At 43.2% G+C, this 25319-nt stretch overlaps 1 protein-coding gene across 1 annotated transcript in view; it reads right to left on the reverse strand.

Annotated features, from left to right (window-relative positions):
- LOC121871268 overlaps positions 1–25319 on the reverse strand; it is an 81079-nt gene that overhangs the window by 5966 nt on the left and 49794 nt on the right. Inside the window, exons 7-13 of the mRNA XM_042373489.1 lie at positions 16013–16190; positions 8942–9180; positions 7677–7855; positions 7110–7277; positions 5934–6090; positions 5554–5676; positions 1159–1294 (exon numbers count right to left, since the gene is read on the reverse strand). Of these exons, the coding sequence (XP_042229423.1) occupies positions 1159–1294; positions 5554–5676; positions 5934–6090; positions 7110–7277; positions 7677–7855; positions 8942–9180; positions 16013–16190 (1180 nt within the window). The remainder of the gene's footprint in view (positions 1–1158; positions 1295–5553; positions 5677–5933; positions 6091–7109; positions 7278–7676; positions 7856–8941; positions 9181–16012; positions 16191–25319) is intronic.

The raw sequence follows: 25319 nt of genomic DNA on the forward strand, positions 1-25319 counted from the left end.
ATTTAATAAATCTTAATATTGTTTTTATTATAATTAATGAGTTTTGGTGAGCAGGAGGAGGGAGGAAGGGAGGGGGTAGGTAGGGAGGGAGAGAGGGAGGGAGGTGAGGGAGGAGATGGAGGGAGGGAGGGAAGGAGGGAGGGAGGGAGGGAGGGAGGGAGGGAGGGAGGGAGGGAGGGAGGGAGGGAGGGAGGGAGGGATTGCTTGCGACAACCTGGACTCTGCTCATTAAGAAACTCCTCATTAGCGTACAACTTGCCACTCCGTCAAGGTGAAGCTTTTATTCTCCACCATTCATGTTTATTTTGTCTCACTGAGCAATAAGTATGAACACGCCCTCACACTATGTCTTAACACCTAATATAAATATGTGTGTGTGTGTGTGTGTGTGTGTGTGTGTGTGTGTGTGTGTGTGTGTGTGAGGGGAAAGATCAAAGCATGTATAACGGGGAAATACATCTCAAAGGGTGTTAACAGTAGCAAGGGAGAGAACACAATAGTGGAGGAGAACACAGTGGTGGGGGAAAGAACACAATGGTAAGAGAGAGAACACCCTGGTGAAGGAGAGACCACAATGATAAGGGAGAGAACATCCTGGTGAAGGAGAGAACACAATGGTGAAGGAGAGAACACCCTGGTGAAGAAGAGAACACCCTGATGAGGTAGAGAACACAATGATGAAGGAGAGAACACCCTGCCGAGGTAGAGAACGCAATGGTAAAGGAGAGAACACAATGGTAAGTTAGAGAACACCCTTGTGAAGGAGAGAACACAATGGTGAAGGGGAGAACACCCTGGTGAAGGAGAGAACCCCCCTGGTGAAGGAGAGAACACAATGGTAAGGGAGAGAACACCCTGGTGAAGGAGAGAACACTCTGCTGAGGTAGAGAACACAATGGTGAAGGAGAAAACACCCTGGTGAAGGAGAGAACACAATGGTAAGGGAAAGAACACCCTGGTGAAGGAGAGAACACCCTGCTGAGGTAGAGAACACAATAGTGAAGGAGAGAACACCCTGGTGAAGGAGAGAACACAATGGTGAAGGAGAGAACACCTTGCTGAGGTAGAGAACACAATGGTGAAGGAGAGAACACCCTGCTGAGGTAGAGAACACAATGGTAAGGGAAAGAACACGATGGTGAGGGAGGCAAGACGTACGTGAGGGAGGCAGAGAGGTGGTCGACGGGGACGTGCAGTAAGGTAGTGTCCTGGGAGGCACACGCTCGCCCCACCACCATCCCACCAGCGTCACGACCCACCGACTCCAGCGTCACGTTCCACGAGTTGCACGACCCTGTTGGCAGTGTTATAGTGTGTCCTCAGTGCTGACTTTATTATTATACGTAGCTTAAAGATGGTGTCAAGTTTTGATCTGCAATATAAAATATCACACATACAGACACGGAAAGATATTAAGTACAAATTACTACTACTGTACTACTTTGCTATCACTCGGAATCGAATAAGACGATCATCCAGCTATGATACAATGATACGAGTTATTAAGGATGTCACCTTCGTTTTTGAGCTCTGATGTGACTAGAGAAGCCGATACAGGACCGGCACACAGTGGTCCCAAACCCAGATTATCTGGCCAAACCCCAAATGAGCATATTCAATAAAACAAATCATTCTTGAGATAAACAGATTTAGGGGCTCATAACACCTCTATAAAAATGGATGTGATGCGTAGTTTTCAGTTTAGAGCATTAAGTAGTTGTACTGCTACTCCAAATGCGTGTTTTGGATTCTGGATACCTCTGGTAATACTTAAATTATTTTGCATATAGTATTTTCTATCAGGATTTTGCATGTCAGGTACCAACAAAAAATGTATTAAATGCCATATGTAGAATATTCGTTGCATGTTCCACATGCATAAAGTTAACTTGTGGAATATACATAGCAGTAAGGCTCAGATCCCAAAATGTCCCTAATCGGCAAATAATAGATGTTGAAAACATAAAGTAGCATTGGTACCGACTTGTCCGTTTTGAATATTACGCCATATTCCGTTTTCTTTTGGCCTGTGTGTTGACAACACTCCAGCTGTCATTGATCTTCATGAATCACTTCACGGTAGGTTCATAATCTGTAGCGTGGATTTTCTTAAAAGAAAAGTATACCAATACCTTCTGAACCTAAACAAAAAGCAGCAAAAAGTGTTTGCGTGTTTTTGTAGAGAAGGAAAATCACCCGACTACCCGCTTCACGCTATTGAGAAATATAATAGTTACACCTACTTAAATCAACATCATAGAAAATGTTCGAAGGTAAACCTTAATGCAAGACTTGGCTACATAACAAGATATCAAGGCAAAGAACCAATCAAGACTTAATGAATTGGCTTTTAGCGACTTCTGACCCAATGGTAGCCAGCTACAGGAAATTAAAACGTAAGTATGCACAGCACATGCACCATTGACAAAGGAAGTGCTAGCACTCTTCAAGGAACCTGATGTGTCGATGAATCTTCCTGTAGGTAAATGAAGTCAACCTGCATATTCTATATACTGTAATACTTTAAGTATAGTGTGAGTGTGTGTGTATTATTTGTTGTTTGTAAGTGAGTGAACATAAGTTATGAATTTTAATGATAATGAGAGAGTGTGTGTGTGTGTGTGTGTGTGTGTGATTACAAAAGAACGAAGTAATGTATGTCATTATTTCTAATTATTAATAAGCTAGCTGTAAGAAAACTCAAGCATATATCCCGTTGATGTAATAAACTAAATACTGTCAACAAAATGAGTATTTCATATACCTTATTTTGACATTATATTTGTGATAAAGAATATATACAAAGCTGAACGGATTTGAAATCATGTTGAAATGTCCGTAGACTTTTGTAAGAGATATCTCGGTTTGGTACCACTGTGCAGCAGGGTCGTCCACAGATGTTGTGCGTGTGAAGGGCTACATCTAGTGCAGAAGGGGCGGGAGCAGCGTAATTCCGGCGTTGGCGTTTGTCTGCCTAGGTATGCAGTCGGGCTAACTCGAGAGCATTGATACCTTCTCTTGTGGTGCTTCTCCCAGCGTTACGGTGTGGAGTAATCGTCTCCCAGGAGAGGGGGTCGATTTGGCATTTTTTCAGGTTTATCTCAAGACTATCCTTATACCTCTCCAGTCGCCCGCCACTGTTATGTTTACGATTCATTAGGTGACTGTAAAGTAGCTGCTTTGGCAGTTTAATATCGTCCATGCGGATAACATGGCCAATCAAACGTAGTTGTTCATGGATAATGGTAGCCTCGGTGCTCCTACAGTTGGTGTCAGCGAGAATACTGGCATTTGTTCTCTTGTCTTCCCAGCGAACTCTTATGTTGAAAAGACACTTCATCCGGTTCTCGATGTCCATCCCGACGGCTAAATTGGCACGAGTAAGGAAGGCAGCCAAGAAAATGGAAGAGAGAATTGGTGCCAGTACACATCCTTATTTTACTCCCGTTTGGATGGGTAAGAACTCAGACTGGGTGCCATTGTGCAGGACACTGCTGTTCATGCCATCGTGGAGTTGTTTCACAATGTCGATGAATTTTGGTAAGCAGCCAAAACGGTTGAAGGTTCGCCAGAGGGCTTCCCTGTTGACTGAGTCGAAGGCCTTGGTTATGTCAATGGAGGTCATGTACAAGTCACGATGCTGTTCTCTGCACTTTTCCTGTACATGGTGGGCAGCAAAGATCATGTCAGTGGTGCCACATGATGGTCTAAAGCCACATTGAGATTCTGGGAGGAAGTCTTCCGCCTCAAGAACAAGTCTGTACAGGAGGACACTGGTGATAATCTTGCCAGCCATGGAAAGCAGGGAGATCCCACGGTGGTTGCCACTGTCTGACCAGTTTCCCTTGTTCATATAAATATGGAGGGGTCTTTAAAAGCTTGGGGGATTTCCTCCTTTTCCCATATATTCTGAGGGAGAGAGTGGAGATGGGATTCCATCAGGCCCCGAGGCTTTCTTATTTTTCATCTGTTTGATGGTAGTAGCTACCTCATCGAGGGATGGAGGATAGCCGAGGTGTGTCCAGGGACCTATTGGGTAGTCAGGACATCCTCATCGGGCTTTGGTTGAGCAGCGAATGGTAAGTGATCTTCCCAGCGCTGAAGGATGCCCCCATTGTCTTTAATTAGGGAGGTACCGTTGGATGAGCAAAGAGAGGCTGCGCCATAAGTGATTGGCCCATAAAAAGTTTTAGTAGAATTGAAAAATTCACGCATCTTGTGTTGATCTGCCAATTTTTGCATTTCACATGCTTTATTTTTAAATCAGTCGTTCTTTAGATTGTGAAGTTCGCGCTAGCCCACTGCTTTCTTCTTGCAGAAGGTATCAGCTATGGTCTGAGACTGAGGGTTGTTCTGCCAGTCAGTTAAAGCAGCAGATTTATCATCGACGAGCACATTGATTTCCGGGTCATTTTCATCAAACCAGTCCTGGTGTATTCTTTCGATTTGGCCGTGAGTCTCTCTGCAGGTTTTTGTCATGACAGTGTCCAGAATACCCCATTAGGCACTGGGATTTGTGTTGTTTATTGTCGAATTGTTTATCAGCCCATGTTCGAGCTGCTCTCTGAAAGCATGTGCTACCGCCAGATTCTTCAAACACTTACTGCTGATAGCCCAGTTTGTTGGGTTTAGCCTTAGTAGCTTGTCCATCATGCAGTGACTTCGTCTGCCGGTGTAGTCGTTGGGTTCTCATGTAACACAGGATCCAGGAAGAAATCTCAGGCTACGATTGCAAGTTTATTTCTGTGGCGAGGAGAACTGTGCTCAAGCGCGGAGCGAGAGTGAGTGACTGTTTCAAAGCCGCTCACGAGTATACAGTACTGTATATACAGGCTGACTGAACGAAGCTGTCTCGGCTCGTCTCGAACCAAGTTCAGCCAAGTCAGCCAGCCGACTCAACAACAGTTACAACAACAAAACAACTACAGGGTAGTTACAAAAATGTATTGGACATCTGTTAAGTTACATGACATTACATTAATCTATAACAGTTTAAATACAAGTAGAGAACAATGTGTAGTTATTCTTGAGTTGCTACACTCCCATGGTGGTTACCTCGTCCGCCTATACCGCCGTTGAGGTCTTGTTGAAGCTCTGTAAGCATGCCTACCTGATGCTGGGCTCTACCGCAGATTTTTAGTTCGATGTTTACTTCTGTAGTCTTGCACCACCCAAATTTAATCTGCAAGGCAGCGGGGCAGTGGTTGGTAGGCGCCAGGACGTGACTACGTACCAGTGGGCCTATACACTGTCCTTCTGGGGCTCACTGCTGTTCCGAGATCCCCTGCTGGTCTAACCTATGCCCATTAAGCACCCAGTTAACGTGTGTTGCCACGAGGAGGCACAGCAGGAGTCTTGATGGTGAAGAGGCTGTGTGCTGGTCGGGGAGGACTTATGCAAGTTGCTTCCCTGTTAGCCACGAGAGCTAGTCAGTAGCGGTAGCTAAAAGCAAGAGGAAACAAACAGTGCTTGCACCTTAACACTAACATAATTCTGCCACTCAAGACACATTACACTACCCTGAGGCACACACACACACACACACACACTGACCGTGCTTGGGAGGAGTGACTGTGATGGCGAGGGCGGAGTTCGGCTGACTGTTAATTACCCAGTTACACGTCACATACAGGTAGGTGGTGGTAGGCGCCGTGTACCCGCGGGGACCCACTTCACCTGTAAGATCAGAGATGCAGGTCATGTACAAGTAGGCGGTGGTGGCCGAGGAGGCTCATACACCTGTCCAGTTTAAGGTCAATTTAGCCTAAGAGACAAAATTTTACCTGCCAGGGTCTGTGATAGCTAGGACCTACCTGCCAGGGTGTGTGATAGCTAGGACCTACCTGCCAGGGTCTGTGATAGCTAGGACCTACCTGCCAGGGTGTGTGATAGCTAGGACCTACCTGCCAGGGTGTGTGATAGCTAGGACCCACCTGCCAGGGCGGTGTGGTAGACGGGGCCGCAGATGGAGGCAGGGAAGAAGGAGTACTCGAGCGTGAAGTTGAAGCCCGGTGTGGCCCATGTGAAGTGAGCTACATGGTATATCACGTCCACACCTCCACCAGTCTCCACCGTCAGCGCCTGCACCTCCTGTGGGTTCACATATGGTTCACAGTTGTATCACAAAGGGTTCATAAGTGGTTCATAAGGTTCACCTTACACTAGAAGACTTGTAAATAGTTAAACACTCGGGGACTGAGAAGGTTCTTAACACTTAATTAACCTTCGAAGGAAATTTCTTATTTTTTTCCATACATACTTGAGTGTTACGGCCGGGTGTATGAACGAGTCACTCTTTACAGGCGAACAAAATTGACAAAAGTAAACAAGTTGACCAGACCAAACCAGACCAGACCTGTATAGTTAATTAACCTACAGCTGCAGGGCTGACAAATATTTCGGTATATACTGCTTCGCTCCTGGTCTGAACCTGCAGCTTCTACACGGTTTCCCAGAACGTTTGAAGTCAGTGTCCCCAGACCTTGAGGATAATGCGCTGCACAACTAACTCAGCCTCGCTAGTGACTGACGGGCATGAGAAGTCTGAGGTGCGTCTTAGGACTCAATCATAATGATGAAGGATAATTTTTTTGCACGAACTGTATATTCAAACTTTCCAATGCTAATCTTCTAAAAATGCCTTTCACTAAGCATAGAAAGGTTGAAGAGAGAAATGTACAGTACGTATTTCTCACTGATTCAGAATGATCGTATTGAAAAGTGAATATTTTTTTTTAAATGAAAAATAAAATTAAAACACAAACCCTCAGTAGTTCACCATAAAAGTATTAGAGGTGACTCTTTAATTATGACTCAGGGTGAACATGAGCGATACCTGTTGAACACTTTCACTATAAGGACACTTGTCGCCGCCACGAATTTACTCATTGCGTTCCAGTGCTGTTTGTTATTTAACTCTTTGTTTAGCTTTCCCTTCGTTACTTCCTTATTCACTAATGCTGTCTTCTGTTTGTCTATTTCTTTCTGTTTCTCAATCTTTATCTCTTTTTCCATCTACAACAACACTACTTCTTTATCTTCATCTATCTTTATCTGTCACACACACACACACACACACACACACACACACAGTAAGTGAGGGCGCCTACCTTTATCTGCCCACAAAGACAGGAGAGGACGCTGCGAGTTTTAGTGTGGACGAAGAGAATGTGGTCGACGTGTTGCAGAGGCACCATGGACGGGTGACAGTGGCACCCTTCCTCCCCGCACTGTGTGTTACAGAGTGTCTCCGTGGCCCTCATGTTCGCCTCCTCCACCTGTCAACACCCCAACCTCCTGTAGTACTCGTAACCTAACCTAACCTAACCTAACCTAACCTAACCTAACCTAACCAAGCAGGTCTAATAATATACGTATTAATATTTGTTGATCAAACTGTTCAACTATCAAAGATAAAATAGTTTAATCTTTGTATGTATAAATAAACATTAAACGACGCTTAAGAACGTATACAGACATTGAGAGTTTACAACAGGCTTCCTCCTCCTAACACACGTACTCTACTCTACTTCCCAATATTTTGCCCAAATTTTGCCAAGCATTTAATCCTTTAGAGGGCAGTGTAGCCCTTAGGTATTATTTTCTGTTTAACCGATTTTATTCAGCTGAAAGAAACCCCTGTCCTCTTGTTTAGTATTTGTTTTCTTAACACTCACTGTGAGGGAGATGGATTGAGTGGCGGTGGGCACGAACAGGTAACTACAGTTGAGTGGGCCCTCCACGTTCCAGAGGAGAGTGGTTGAGGGACCCCGCACAAGGCCCTGGACGGGGTTGGTGGCGCCGTAGAACATCACATCACACACACTCGTCGGCTTCTTTGTCCCTTCCAGCCGCGCTGCTCAACACAGTGATAGTCTCAGCATCTCTCAATAATGTTAACACAGTACCACCTGGTGTTAACTTCGCCCCATGTCATGTTAATATGATTTTATGTAACCCCTTTCAATGGCATCTCACAAAAAAATATTAGTAATAACACCTACAGTAATAACAATAGTAACTCTGCGCCTATCACCCACACACAAACTTGAATGAAAATCTGTTTATTTGGTCCGAGATTAGAGCATACACTACGACCTCATACGACCTAGACTTAATACTCTACCATTTGACCACCACACGACCACCATGCACTTTTAGCATACACAGATTGCATGCATCATCACCACACACGACTACCAATAGCTACTACCACACACACACACGACTACCACTGGCTACTACCACACACACACACGACTACCACTCGCTACTACCACACACACGACCACCACTCGCGCTAAAATACTCACGACTACCACATACACGACTACCACTCGCTACTACCACACACACGACCACCTACGCTCCCTACCACCAACACTACTCCCTACTACCAACACTACTCCCTACCACCAACACTACTCCTTACTACCAACACTACTCCCTACCACCAAACATTACTCCCTACTACCAACACTACTCCTTACTACCAACACTACTCCCTACTACCAACACTACTCCCTACTACCAACACTACTCCCTCCCTACTACCAACACTACTCCTTACTACCAACACTACTCCCTACTACCAACATTACTCCCTACTACCAACACTACTCCCTACTACCAACACTACTCCTTACTACCAACACTACTCCCTACTACCAACATTACTCCCTACTACCAACACTACTCCCTACTACCAACACTACTCCTTACTACCAACACTACTCCCTACTACCAACATACTACCAACACTACTCCCTACTACCAACACTACTCCCTACTACCAACATTACTCCCTACTACCAACACTACTCCCTACTACCAACACTACTCCCTACTACCAACATTACTCCCTACTACCAACACTACTCCCTACTACCAACACTACTCCCTACTACCCCAGGAACCATCACTACCACACAACAACACTCACAGTTATGGAAGTTGTAGCCGCCCACAAGGAACTGGTTAAGGTAGTCTGTACCGTGGCCGAGGTAAAGGGTCATCTCCATGGTGTTGCCTGACGAGAGAAAGAACTCCTGTTGCACGAATCTGCCTGAAGAGTCCCGAGGTTCCCTGCTCAGCGGTCCACACAATTTCCTCAACAGGTTGTCGCCCCCGTCACCCCTCAGTCCGTCATATATGGAAGCCTCAGACGAACATGATCTGCCGCTAACGAGTGGAGGAAGGTTGACTGGTTAGAGTGGGTCTCTCTCTCTCTCTCTCCTGCTGTGTGTATATAGTGTGTATGGCTCAATCTCTTTTCCTTTTAGATATATTTTTTTTCTTGCTTTCTCTCCCTCTCTTTGAGGTGTAGTTGTGCGTTAGTGTGAAGTGTGTCTGTGTAACAGTTTATATAAACAAGTGTATTTTAGTAGGCAAATATTGTACAACATCAGGAAATGAATTTAATACCCTACAGAAAAAGAGAGAGAGAGAGAGAGAGAGAGAGAGAGAGAGAGAGGGGGGGGGTAATATTATGAGCGTTCATCCAGAATAGTTTGTTATTAATGTTCGCGGAGGCAACAACAGCTGAATGCAATAAAGTTACTAAGACACTCTCGTCTACCTGTACTATCAGAAGACAAAAGGAACAGTTAAATATCAGGGCAAATTTGTTTTTCTTATAATAATCGTGTCCGAACAAAAAGAATAATACACTTATAATTATATTAACTAACAGATACAGATGTTGCCTCGATTGTTCATTAATTAGAAGTGAAGTAACATTTTATATAATTTCACATCCCCGGAAAAGACAATTTTATTAATACTGGTGAGATTCTTGTAAAGCATGTGGTTACCCATTTGTGTCTTGAAGCTTGTCTGTTTTAATGTTTGTGAGTGTCTGTTTCTATGAGTACCAGGCTTGCGGTGGTCTAGTGGAGACGGTGCTCGTCTTGTGTACCGTCACAGTGTACTCTACCCGCACTACCTGACTTGTGTACCGAAGGCGTAGAACATAGTGTACTCTACCCGCCCTACTCGCACTACCCGTGCTATCCGCACTATGAAAAAACTAAATATCAGGCCAGAAATTATAAACAAGGGGATTTATTTTGGAATGGATTAAGGCGAGAAAAAGTTGATGTTTAAAAATATCTTGGGATGCACATTGGGTATAAGTCCAAGAGTAAAGTGCGTGAGATGCAGTACCTGGAGAATGCCTGTAAAGGACGTTTGAGACCTTTAAGAGCTTTGGTATGGAAGGGAAATGGCGCAGGTATTCTTAAGGATGGTGTATATCAGTACAATACGTTCAATTATTAACTATACAGCTCCCATTCTTATAATGTATTGTAAGAAAGTTATTCAAAAGCTTGAAGTGATACAAAACGAGGCTATGGGAATTGTTTTAGGGTGTCAACGGAACACTAGAACTGAAATAATGACCGAAATAATGAGAATGGAGTTAGATTTACCAAGTATAGAACATAGAGTAAAGGAACTTGCTGTAGCCGATACTCTTAGGACCATTATGAGAGGAGATAATATAGGGTGTCCCGTACAATAATGTGCTTAAATGAAAGAACAGATCTTGACAATGTGTCCAAGTATGCAAGGCTATTGTATAATATTATGATGGAGTATGGAGTAGATAAATATTGCATTTCATTACAAACTTAATTAAGATTTAGACCATGGGAGGAAGGATGACTGCAGTAGATATTTTACAGCTTGAGGGGAAAAATGATGATTGGCATCCCAGTTATTTAAGAAATGTCTTTTAAGAGAAAATAAATAGTTTTACCAGGCGAAACACTGTACATATATATTGTGATGGATCGGTATTAAGTAACAGTCAAGCGGGATGTGGTGTTTTTATAAAGGAATATTTTATCAATGAGTGTTATGCAGATGAAACAGTTTGTAAAATAATTAGTAACAACACCCCATCCACACTGGCTGAACTACACGCAATATGTGAAGGACTCCAGGTTGCTATAGAAAAATGAAAAGAAACATATTTTTGTTCATAGTGAAAGAGCATTGGAAGCTTTGCAGAGTAAAAATCCGTGTAACTTTCATATTGTTAATATCTGTAAACGACTGGTCATAGTAATACAAGAAATGGAATGTACTGTGCAATTTGTATAGATTCCATCACATGTGGGGATTTATTTAAATGAAATGGCTGACAAATTGACCAAAAAAGCTGCAGAAAAGATGTATATAAACATTGTTAGCAATATAAGTATTAGAACGATAAAGAGGGAAATTAAAAGAAAAAGAGAGGAATGGGAAAAGCAAGAAGAGAAGTAATTGCCATATGTAGCGAGAGTTTTCAGCACTATTTGTATGTTTTACAGAACACCAATGTAACTTACGGGACTAACTTACCATCTGTTGATACTGTTATAATGAGACTAAGATTGGGATACAAATATTACTGGCAGGTAAGTGGAGGGGTGGGTCAACCTTGTCATCTGAGGGATGCTCATACACTACAACATTATGTATTAGGATGTGAAAAAATCCAACCATACAGGAACAGTGAGATCACGTCTTTAAAGAAACAAGTTTATTGGATGATTAATAATGGAAAAAATGTAAAGTAATTCTTGCAATGTAAAAAAATTTTGCTTCAAGGATATGACATTTAATTTTGTGTAGGATTACATTATCTGTTCTTTTAATGTAGTAGAGTGTTCATGTGAAGATTAAATATATCAGTGATGTAAAAATAATTATTGTATTAACATTTATAACTTTTTGTAAGCCCCAGAAGGGGATGGTGAAGGTGAGGGTGGGAGTATTATACTACCCTGTCCTTTTGGTGTAATAGTTTTATGGTCAATAAAGAATTTCAAATCTCACTAACGATCCTTTTCCTAGCTCGCGTTTCTAACAGTCTAACTCTGTATCCATTGACTCCTCGCATTCCTTATTTCTCGACAATTTAGTGAACTTCCTATCCCCTATCGCCAACACTTGCATGCATTTAAATGACCCCATCAATTAACACCTTATCTCGTAACAGTGAACCTTTCCCGTGTAGTTACTCAGATGTTCCCCAAATCTCTCTCTTTCCTCCTGCCTCCCCCTTTATCACCTTTACGCCTCTCACCTGTACCCAGCTTATTTCCCCTTTCATATTCACAAGACCAATACACCCAGTCCTTTAAACTCATCATAAATTCAGTCACATTCTCCTCATCGACCTTCTTACAGCCACGTAAATTAAAACAGTATAATCTTCTTATCATATCAGTAGTAATAATCACGACTAAACCATCTGTAATTATAGCATCATTGCCAAGATTTTCTCGTTTTTATGTTCCACTTAAGACCCAAGAAAGATTTATGAGTTACAGAATAATTACCATGTGCTAATCTGTCCTGAATACTCGACGCTGGAATTCTCAGTTTTAATTTCAAGTGAATTGGGTGAACAGCTGGAAAGAAGATGGTGAAAAAAGAGTGATGAAAGAAGAAAAGAAAAAGCAGAATTAATGGAATGTTAATTTTAATTGTGCTCTTTCTGTTGGCGGATCTAATAATAATAATAATAACTGAACTTACCAAGCATAACAAACTCTATTTAATAAAATAATTTGAAGAAAAAACTTACTAATAAATTAATCAGTGTGACCTTACCTAACCTGACCTAACCAAATTTGTGATTTATTTTACCTTTTTTAAGATAGGTTTGGTTAGGTTAGGTTAGGTTAGGTTAGGTTAGCTTAGGTTAGGTTAGTTGTTGCAATAGTGTAAAGTTGTGTAGTTTTACAGGAGGGGCCGTGTGCTTAGTGCCAGTGACCGGTGTTGTAGTACTGGGAGGAGGGACCGTGTGCTTAGTGCCAGTGACCCTTGTATAATGGGTCAGGGTGAAGGTAAAGTTAGAGAGGGTGGTAGTGAGCCATTAGGGAGGGCTAGCCACCCAAGCTAAGCAGTGTGACTGTATGTGTTAAGGTGAGCTAAAGGTTAGGTTAGGTTAGGTTGGGTTAGGCTAGGTTAGGAAGCTGTCCACAAGATAATAATCTACACCATTAGTCACACAAAATATGAATCCCTTATAAAATATTTTTACCTTGAAGCTATTAATGTCAGTCACTGGTTAACCTCTAGTGAAATGATTGAATCTTCATAAAGTTAAATTTGAAACTTTCTACAGATATTAAACTCTCATTCTAGGGATTCCCACATTTTAGTCACAATTCTGGAGCACTGTATTGAGTTCACTATACTGATGACCACTGAAGCTGAATGAAACATTAAGTATATTCTAAATCAAATTAACGAGCAATATAGCATTCAATATCTCAGTCGATGTTTGCTGGGCGGGGAAGCATTAACACTTGTCTACAATAGTTTACACCTCACCTAACCATACACTACAGAAAGCCTCGTGCAGTTAACACTAAATTGAGCCTCCTGTCGACAACGTCTTCTAACAACAATAACAACCCTTAAAAAAAAAAAACATCCTCAGCATATTCGTCAGCTTGAAAAACCTAGACTTTGAGGACAGAAATGCCGAGCTATGGACGACGCATTTGTCTCTAAGTCTGACAGTCATCTGATTTCGGAACCAAGATAATTGCCAATCAAGAAGAGACTCACTGACACCTGTGTTGTCACGGTCACACCACACCTGTACACAATACCAGGGACAGGAAACACGACACACAAATCTTCACAACATATCTCAAAATACTGTACACTTGTGTGAATATTAAAGTGTTGTTCTTGAAACACTTTTGTTGTCCTGTAACGTTAATAACTTTCATAAATCCGAATGTTCCTCCTCGTTAATCTCTTTTGTTATTAATTCATTCATTCTATTTTTGTATATTTGTCTGAATTCTTAAATAACAGAACTATTTGATTTGTGTTAACCTTTCCCCATATTTTTTCACTACTCCAAAATCCCTAATCAGGATTTACTTTTCCGTAAACAGATAAAAAAAAAAATTATATATATATATATATATATATATATATATATATATATATATATATATATATATATATATATATATATATATATATATTATATATATATATATATATATTTACGTTCAATTTCCACGTACTAGTTATATATTTCCATTCTCCAGGTTATGTTGTATATATTATACTATATTGTGTCAAATGTGAATTATAAAGCACCGTATATTACCACGTGTTACACCTCTCAGGGCTCACCCACGTAAACATAATAACTTAGTACAATACATCTTATATTATAAAATATTCTGTCGAAATAAACAGCTTGAGTTTTACACATTGACGAGAGTGAAGTGTACAAACACAACTTGTGGCTCGGCAGGGTTCAGGCTGGCACCGCTCAACTGGTATGTACAGTATACCGGTGTGATTAAAAGTTACTACTGTGTTCCCGAGTGATAGCGGGTCCTTTAGTGAAGCTTACCTATTGTACTCTGTAATGGAGGTCAGGCAAGCAGCTGCAGGTCAGGTTCATCTGACTTTACCTATTCATGTTACAGTTGGCAGCTTCCCACATGCCCTCTAGGCGTCGTTGGTTCGAATCCAACAGAGGCAATTGTGTTATGAGCGCAGTTTCAGTTGCTGCGTCAGCCGCGAGGCCGAGCGCCACGTATCACGGGCAAGGAGGGACAGTCAGCTCACAGTGTCAGCCGCGAGGCCGAGCGGCCGAGCGTCACGTATCACGGGTAAGGTGGGACAGTCAGCTCACAGTAACAGCCGCAGGACCGAGCGCCACGTATCACGGGTAAGGTGAAATGTCAGCCCAGTGTCAGCTGCGAGGCCGAGCGTCACGTATCACGGGTAAGGTGAAATGTCAGCTCAGTGTCAGCTGCGAGGCCGAGCGTCACGTATCACGGGTAAGGTGGGACAGTCAGCTCAAAATGTCAGTCTCGGGGTCGAGGCCGTATCACACAGATAAATATTAAAGAGACGCCTCTCTATATATCTGTGAACCTTGTGTGAACGTTTATAACAGCAGGTGAGGATGTGATTGTATTAACCCGCCCGGGTGAGTGTCAACACCCTCTACTGGAGGCAGTCTTACTACACTAACTTATCTTTTGTTTGGTCATACTAATTTACGGACTCTGAGCTTGTACAAGAACCCGAACTTTCTCACTAAAACCGTATCTTTCTTTAGGTTAGATGATGGTTGCAGAGTAAATACAGCTGTCGCCTCCTGTCCAGAGGATCGTTGGTTCAGTCCTCCCGGTCCTGCCAGCTGAAAATAGGCGCCTTATTTTAAAGGTGGGAAAGTGAAAAAGCCGGTCAAGAACAGGGCCAGACACACTGGCCCTTGTTTTGGAGGCAAGATATTTTGTACTGTCTCTACGCGTAGTAATGCCAATGGGACTCTCGTTCACCTCATAGGTCAAGTTAACGGTAAATTTTGACGGCAAAATTGTAATCGGTGGATCTATCAGCCATGTGTCACCTTGCGCCAATGTGATCCCGATAAATACTAAAAATAAAGTATTGTGGCGTGAGTATATGCTAGTACAGAGATTTAATACTGCCTCTTAACCTCTCATATTAGAACTCTGCATCTAAGAGTTACTTCAAGAATAAGTTCCCACCAAGGAGGTTGAATGGATAGAGACGGCATCCCTTCTGCCATGTATACTAGAACAGATGTGCGTGAAGCCAGGCTACCATCTTGGTTAAGGCAACATGGCAACAGTTGCCGCAGCTGTCCACAAACAAACGGTGGTTACAGATAATTCTGCAAGATTTATACAATTGTTTTATTATTACACACATTACAGTGAGATCTACTAAAGAGGTTGCAGTCACTGAGCGAGAAGCGCCGCCATATTGGTCAAGGCATCAAGTTGCGGTCAGTGGCTCACAACTGGCCTCTACTAAAAGGCCAACCAATAAACTTTATGATCCAGATACTAATGAAAAAACTCGCTAATCAAAACCACATCCTTAGTCCCTTTGGTGTTCACTAGCCATCATTGACAAGAGTGAGCAAAGATAACTAACATAAAAAAGACCTGTGATGGTGGGTGCAGGATGTTAACAATAACAAGTGTCGTCGCTCACTCACCCTAATTTGTACTTAAAGAGAGACACTTGGATGACGTCGTGCTGTTGACCGAGGAAGCGCAGGCAGCAGTGCTGGCCGCCCGGGCAGATGGCTGAGGTGTCGAAGATGCCTTCTCTGGTCTGGTTACTCCAGAAGACCTGGTCACACTGCTCCCCGCCCGTGTGTCCTGTCGGGTCACCTGTCAACCACAAACCCTACTTGTTTACTTAGAAGAGTTCATGAATCATCTGAAGATTACAGTAGACACCCCAGTATATTTCACGTGATCACTAAGTCCCATAACCAAACGGAGGAGTTAAGTGAGATTAGCGTTAAGTTAGGTTAGGTTAGGTTAGGTTAGGTTAGGTTAAGTTAGGTTAGGTTAGGTTAGGTTAGGTTAACGTTAGGGTGCCCAATCGTTATGTAAAATATGTTGGGGTGCTCAGTCTTCAGGTGATCAGAGTTCACTATACTGTCTGGTTGTGTGTACAGGGAGCCTTCCTATACAACGGCTGGGGTGGACGCCAGCAAGTATTGAATCTGTATTGAAATAAAAGTTTCTATGAATGTGAGTTTTATTTAGCAACTTACTTTTATACTGAACTTGAGACAACACAGTAACAAATTTTGGAATAATGTTCATGGAGTCTACAGCGGCCTCCTGCAGTTATTTCTGGCACCATACAACAGCTGGCAGCCAGCAGGAGGATAGCAAACATTCTCTTGATGTTTTTTTTCTGCGCTCGTATAATTGTGGGATGGAGGGTAAAGCTAGATGCTGTTGTTTGTTTTTGTTGGTGATTTGGTTCTGGCAGAGAGGAGTATCCCACAGGTGAGAGACAAGGTCAGGCGGTTTACAGTGGTCATATTATGACCTCATGCACCACATTCACCTCCCCCCCCATAAGAAAAAAAAGAGTCATACTGCCTCTCTTAACAAAATTCTAGTGTGTGCTACAGAACAGCAAAATGTTTGGGGGAAAAATAGTTACTGTGTATAAATTCAATCTAGGTGGGGTAAACTTTTCCGTATAAAAATATGAGATTTAGAAAGGCAGACAGTGGCGGGGAAGTGTGCCTTACCCTAGCGGCTACTCGGACGTGCGGTGTAAGAATTAAACTTTACTCTTTAGCTCTTAAGGTCACAGACACCTACAGACACACACCACCTACAGGATAAAAATTGACCTTAACCCTATCGCATATTAAGCGAGGTATATAGAAGAAAAAAGATAACATTTATAATACTAAAATAGAACAATAAATATTAGCAACAGGAAGAGTATAGGTCAATAAAATATATCACCAGGCGGCCGGATGTATTAAACAACACACAAACTGTTCACATGTAACCAGATGATGAACATGAGGACAAAGACTTGACGCTCAACTAAACGGGACTGACATAAAAACAACAGACAAATATTAAATCTATTTCTCGTTCGTTAACATTAAAACTTAAGACTTTATGCCTTTAATAACTAGTATTATAGAAAAATAAACATTAATAAACATTATCTAAAAACATTGTGGTCGATAAGATAACGCAAATGATATCTCAACAGCGGTGCTTCACATGTTTAGTCTCGCGTGTGTTCAGTATATCTGGTAGAAAAAAAAGCTGTGGTCATCTAGGGTGTGGGTCATCTCCCCTCTGGAAGTTCATGAACTATAACAAACTGTTGCATGTCGTAGCTTACCTCGCCTCCCCACCTGTGTGTGTGTGTCTGTGTGTGTGTGTGTGTGTGTGTGTGTGTGTGTGTGTGTGTGTGTGTGTGTGTCTGTGTGTGTGTGTGTGTGTGTGTGTGTGTGTGTTTAATAATGATAATAATAATTAACGGTTTATTGAAAGAGCATGGCAGCCGGAAGGCTGAAAATATACAGTTGCATAATTGAGGAATGGGTCTTTCGATTGATAAATAATGTGCAAGTAACATATGTGATACAAATATGATATATAATAACTAGGTGGGGAGAAGGTTATACTTCAGGGCATTTCAACATAGTGACAGTGCAAAAAGGTGATATTGACTGGGAGTGAATACACTGGTTGATTACAAGTTACTGATAATTTTTACAATGGTTGGGACTGGGGTGTTCTTATAGCTATCAGTGCGTGCTCGTATGGGCTGGATGCGGTTGTGATATCGAACAGCAATTTGCGGACGAGGGATCTCGGGTGGTAGTAGGAGCCGGTGTCGAGGATGGTACAGAAGCTTCTCCTTTTCAGAAGAGGTCTTGGTGATAGTCAGAGAGAGCCTAGAGGGTCAGTGTGTAGAGTGCTTCTTGATATGTGGAGTAGGAAGGGGAGAATAATCTTGCATGCCAGCTTTTGCACTTTTTCTAGGTGTTTACGTTGTGTGGCATTTAGGGAGGAAGACCAGGTAGGGGAGGCATAGGTGAGCTTGGAAAGTATGAATGTTGAGTAAACACTGAGGAGCTCGGGTGCAGGAACTCCGAGGGACTTGAGTCGGCGGAGGAGGTGGAGACGGAAACTGGAGGATTTGACCACTTCACTGACGTGTGGTTTCCAATTTAGTTTGTTGTCTATGGTGACGCCGAGGAGCTTCGTGGAATCTACAACCTGGAGTGTGTTCGGACCTAGCTGACCCACCTCAGCTATCCTCCATCCCTGGATGAGGTAGCTACTGCCATCAAACAGATGAAAATTAACAAAGCTTCAGGGCCTAATGGAATCCCAGCCGAGGTGGATAAAGCAGGAGGACCTCTGCTTACCAGCCGTCTCCACTCTCCTGGAGAATATATGGGAAAAGGAGGGAATCTCCCCCAGCTCTTAAAGATGCCTCAATTGTCAATATTTAAGAATAAGGGAGACCGGTCAGACTGCGGCAACTACCGTGGGATCTCGCTGCTCTCCGTAGCTGGCAAGATTATCGCCCGAGTCCTCCTAAACATACTCCTTCCTGATAAGGAAAACTTCCTCCCAGAATCTCAGTGAGGTTTTAGACCATCACGTGGCACCACTGACACGATCTTTGCTGCCCGCCAGATACAGGAAAAGTGCAGAGAACAGCATCGTTACCTGTACATGGCTTTCATTGACCTAACCAAGTCCTTCGATCCGGTCAACAGGAACCCCTCTAGTGGACCCTCAGCCATTTTGGCTGTCCAGCGAGACATGGGTCACATACAGGAGGCACCTCGAGGCACTTGAAAACTTACACCAATGTAGTCTAAATTCCATCGTCCGAGTTCACTGGGAAGATAAGTGAACAAATGCCGGTATTCTTGCTGACACCAACTATAGGAGCATCGAAACTACCATTATCCATGAACAATTACGGTGGACTGGCCATGTTACGCATGGACGACAGTAGATCGCCAAAGCAGCTACTTTACAGTCACCTAACGAATAGTAAATGTAACACCGGCGTGCAACTGAAAAGGTATAAGGATAGTCTTAAGACAAACCTGAAAACGTGCCAAATCAACCCTCTTACCTGGGGCACGATTACTCCATATCGTAACGCTTGGAGGAGCACCACACGAGAAGGTGTCACTACTTTCGAGTTAGCCCGACTGCAAACCGAGGCAGATAAGCGCCAACGTTGGAAAGACGCTGCCACCGCACCCTCCCGGACTAGATGCAGCCCTCAACATGTGCAACGACTGTGGACGACCTTGCGGCCCCGTATCGGCCTCTTTAGTCACCTCAAAACTCACCAACCTAGGTGACAAACTTAATAACTCATATCATTGAATCATTGTTGGATGATCGTCATACTCGATTCCGAGTGACAGCAAAGGCGATATTTTAACATTGAGGTTGATATTTTAACATTGGAGATGATGATTTAACATTAAAATTATAATTTAATCCCTTTAAGACGATCATATAACCCTTTTATGACGATGATTAACCCCCTTAGGGCGATGATTTAACCCCTTTAGGACGGTGGTTTAACCCCTTTATGACGGTGGTTTAACCCCTTTAGGCCGATGTTTTAACCCTTAAGGATGATAATTTAACCCCTTTATGACGATGATTTAACCCTGTAGGCCGATGTTTTAACCCCCTTAGGAAGATGATTTAACCCCTTTAGAACGATGATTTAGCCCCTTTAGGACGATAATTTAACCCCTTTATGACGATGATTTAACCCCCTTAGGGCGATGATTTAACCCCTTTAGGACGATAATTTAAACCCCTCTAGAACGATGATTTAACCCCTTTAGAACGATCACTTAACCCCTTTAAAAATTATCTCAAAAGTTAATGACAATAAAAATAATAATAATTAAAACATATACACAAGAAATAAATGAAATCACGTAAATAAAGTAAATATATAGACTAAAGTGAGATAAGCTTAAATAAGCCTTCAGAACACACGCAAGCCACACGTCTTACTACACTAAGTCTGGCTGGTGGAGTTTTAGCGGAAGTTAGTAAGAGGAGAAGACTTGCTAAGAAAAGTACTTGAAGTTTGGATTATACTCGTGGCTGTGTTAGAAGTTCGTTAAAGTTCTCACGAGTGTACATTCCTGAGGCATACTATGGTGAGGAGAGAGAGAGAGAGAGAGAGAGAGAGAGAGAGAGAGAGCAATTTTATCTGCAGTAGAGCGTCAGGTAGGTTAGGTTAGGTTAGGTTAGGTTAGGTTAGGTGTTTTATAGGTCAAGTATCATGAGTAAATTAATTATCGTTTTTTTTCCCTTTAACAGGCGAGTTATGTGTCAAGCAACGATGGAGGCAGATATTGGAGAGAGTCAGTTTAATAGTCATGTACGGAAAGCCAGATACAACTCACCGAGATGTGACAAATGAATGACATACAGACATACGTTGAATTATAGTCCACATATTCATGGTTTGAAACTTAATGGTGTACAGTACGGTCTATAAATAAATAAGTAAATAAATAAATAAATAAACAAATAAATATAACATGCTATTAATAAACTTTTCAATATAACAAATAAATAGATATCCCATTGTAATCTCTGCCACACCCTGTAGCTTCCAGAAAACGAACATAATCTTCAAAAGAACCATTAAATTTACAATGGTTCCGGAATATCTAATCCTCTGGAAGACAAACAATAAATACCCATCTGGGACACAACTAACCTGGCATCCTCCTTTACACACATCAGCTGGAAGTCTTCTGGACCATTTCACCCAGCTTCATTCCCCACACCTCACCACACCCACACCCCACCACACCCACACCCCTACCACACCCACACACCTCCACCACACCCACACCCGCCACCACATCTACACACCCCCACCACACCACACTCCCCACCACACCCACACCCCCCACCACACCCACACCCCCACCACACCCACACCCCCCACACCCCACACCCCCCACCACACCTACACTCTCACCACACCCATCACACACCTACACCTCACACACAACCTACACTTCTCACATCACCTCTACACTTCACATCTCACCACACCCACACTTCACCACTCCACACCCACACTCCACACCTCACACCCACACCTTCTACCACACCTCACACACACACACTCTCACCACACTATCATCCCCCACCACACTATACACTCTCATCATTCACTCCACACTCCACACTTCATCATTCACACCTACACTCCCCACTAGACTATACTACAACACAACTAAACTCGGATAAGGCAAGACCATTCAGGTACTACATATCTAATATAACTATCCATAGGCACCATTACACTTGAAAACTTCTTGAACACAACCAAACTAGAACGATCTTAGAACACAGCTAAAGTAGAACCATCCAGGAAAGCAACTAAATTGGTACGCTTCTCAAGACGGTAATCTGCCCGGAACTGCCATAGTTGGACTGTATAAATACAAGTGTGTTTGCTTGGTTCCTTATCTCCGGGTTACAGGGAGACTGGAAGCTGTGTGTGTTAGTGGGACTCGCCTGTGGATACGTCTCAGCTAGTTCATCAATATTCCAACACAACCCGTAATTATATAACGATATAATATTGCTTACGAGTTCACAGCAAGAGGATTTAATGCTTATAATGATGTAGGTGTAGCATAGTTTGTGTGGTGGGGGGAGTGTAGGTGTGGTGGGAAGTGTAGGGTGTGGGGAGGGGGTGTGGTGGGGAGCAGTGGGTGGGGAGTGTAGGTGGTGGGGAGTTTGTGTGGGAGTGTAGGTGGTGGGGGAGGCATGTGTGGTGTGGGGGAGGTATGTGGTGGGGAGTGCATGTGGTGGGGGAGGCATGTGTGGTGGGGAGTGGGAGTGCATGTGGTGGTGGGGGAGGAGGTGGTGGGGAGTGTAGGTGTGGTGGGGGGAGTGTAGGTGGTGGGGGTAGTGTAGGTGTGGTGGGGAGTGTAGGGGTGTGTGGGGGAGTGTGGGGTGTGGTGGGAGAGGGTGTGGGGGGAGTGTAGTGTGGTGGGGGAGGGGAGGGGGGGAGTGTAGGTGGGGGAGGAAAGGTGGTGTGGGAGGGGTGTGGGTGGGGAGGTAGGTGTGTGGGAGTGTGTGGGGGAGCTTGATGCTCAGGGGGAGTGTGGGTGGGGAGGTGTGGTGGGGAGGTAGGGTGTGGTGGGGGAGTGTAGGTGTGGTGGGGGAGGTAGGTGTGGGTGGGGAGACAGGGTGTGGTGGAGGTAGGTGGTGGGAGTGAGGTGTGGTGGGGGAGTGTAGGGTGTGGTGGGGGTGTGTAGGTGTGTAGGGGAGTGTAAGTGTGGGGAGTGTAAGTGCAGGGGAGGTAGGTGGTGGGGAGTGAGGTGGTAGGGGAGTGTAGGTGTGGTAGGGGAGTGTAAGTGTGGTAGCGGAGTGTAGGTGTGGTAGGGGAGTGTAGGTTTGGTAAAAGTGGGTCACAAGGGCATGACAGTGTGGATACATCACACTGTACTGTATACTACGCCTTTGGTACACAAGGAGGTAGTAGGTAGTAGGCAGCTACCAAACAGGGAGGTACTACAGCCTGGGAAGATATTGGAAGCATAATGTATTGTCTAATGGTAGACCCTGCTGCCATATGGCACCACGAAAATTGTGACCAAGTCCCAGGTTGCTGATCTGACTTTCTGTCTCATTTACACACAATTGCAGAGTCTCAGTTGTTTCTCTTACTTTGACAACACAACAGACACATAAGTCGTTTCTCACCATTGATCTGTTTATTTTTTCCATTTCATATTTTATTTTTTGTTCAATTTATTTTTTCACCCCCCCACACCCTGATGTGGATCGGTGACATGTGCCCAGGTGGGCTAATCCCTTACACTCGTAGGTGTAGTAGGAGAGTGTATACACGACTGGATTGTAAAGTGATCTTGGAATGACCAATTCTGAACATAGTTCCTCAGGTGGAGAATATATCATTCCTTGAGGCCACACACGTTAACTAACATGGTACCAACAGACGCTTCAACCATATCCAAAGTTATCACGGCATTGGGGAGGCGTCAAGCTTATGTTTATAACGTAAGAACCCCATCTTAACTTACCTACCATGGCAGCCTAAACTTTCCCCACGGTGCTGAAAGACTGAAGCAAGAATTTTTTAGATCACATTATCAGGGTGAGGTAAACCGTGGGTGGTGATACAGAGGTTTCCTGAAGTAAGGGACCCGGGCGGCTGTGGGTGATGAAGTAAGGGATCAGGGCAGCTGTGGGTGGTGAAGTAAGGCATCAGGGCAGCTGTGGGTGTTGAAGTAAGGTATCAGGGCAGCTGTGGGTAGTGAAGTAAGGGATCAGGGCAGCTGTGGGTGGTGAAGTAAGGGATCAGGGCAGCTGTGGGTGGTGAAGTAAGGGATCAGGGCAGCTGTGGGTGGTGAAGTAAGGTATCAGGGCAGCTGTGGGTAGTGAAGTAAGGTATCAGGGCAGCTGTGGGTGTGAAGTAAGGTATCAGGGCAGCTGTGGGTGATGAAATATGGTATCAGGGCAGCTGTGAGTGGTGAAGTAAGGTATCAGGGCAGCTGTGTGTGGTGAAGTAAGGTATCAGGGCAACAGCATCATTCTAAATACCTAATTAATTAATCCATTGTTACGATAGTGGCGTTTCACTCAGTTAATTCCTAATACCTCTATTGAATCAAAGGAGACATGCAACCTTGTTTTAACACCAAGTATCCTAACACAATGGAAGGCTGAGTGGTGAATCCAACACAAACATCACGAGCCGGATTGAATTACTTCCTGATAAAGAGAAGAGTAAGCCAAATCATACCTGTACTGTTATAATATGTTCCTATATACAGTATAATATTTCTTTATTAACTGACGTGTGTAAGTTTCTAGTTGGCATCACAAAAATTTTAACCAAGTCCCAGGTTGCTCATCTGACTGACTTTCTGCCTCATTTACACATAATTGTAGGGTTTCATTTGTTTTTCTTAATTTGACAACACAACATATATGTATTGTTTCTCACTCTAGATTTGTGTTATTTTTTTCCTTTTCTGTATTTATTTATGATACACGAGGAGCCTAATCTCCAGGTGACCCCAAACTACATGTAAGAATGAACTAATAGTAGTAGGTCATATATCTGAAGGTAAACCAGTACAGTACGTGTATATAGAGTGAGGGCGGTAGGGAGATGTACTGTAGTGTACAACCAAAAATTAAATTAAAAACGAAAATAAAAACAAATAATGACATGCAAGACAATCTGAACACCCGGGAGTGAGCGTTAGTTGTGTTGTGACCTTCGGGGTTTTTTGACTAAATATTATAGTTTCCAGAGCTCAAAAAGTTATAATAGTTGTATTCCGGAACTCCCAAACTAAACCATTGAGGCCGCTGTGTAGCACTTGTTTATATGCTAATATATGCCACAGTCTGCACCGCCTAATATACTTAAAACAACAATCCCGAGTACAAAACTTATTACTCCCGTCACTCCTCACACCACGAGTACAGTAGTACACAGTGTTGGTAACACTGTACTCACCACTAGTACACAGCGTTGGTAAGACTGTATTCACCACTAGTACACAGCGTTGGTAGGACTGTATTCACCACTAGTATACAGCGTGGCTTCAGTATCAATGATTGGTTATTGAACATTCTTTAGAGTCAAATATTTTACGATTTTATGAATTGTAACATTTTGCAGTTTTTTTTCGTCTTATATCTGATGAAACCGAGAAACAGTGATGACCATCAAGGTCTAGCAGTATAGTGGCGAAGAAAAGCTTATATATAATACACACAATACCTCACTAGCCAGGAATCGAACCCAGGATCTGTGCGTGTGAACAGGGGTCGCTGCCACGGCACCACAAGGACAACAAAGCAATTCTAGGCTTTGTTTTATTTCACACAAAGCTTGTCATTCGTCTTATTCTGAATTAAGCAATGTGAGCATCCACCGGGGATTGCCCTGCCAAC

Source organism: Homarus americanus, unplaced genomic scaffold (genome assembly GCF_018991925.1).
Source record: "Homarus americanus isolate GMGI-L3 unplaced genomic scaffold, GMGI_Hamer_2.0 scaffold46973, whole genome shotgun sequence".
Classification (NCBI taxonomy): Eukaryota; Metazoa; Arthropoda; class Malacostraca; order Decapoda; family Nephropidae; genus Homarus; species Homarus americanus.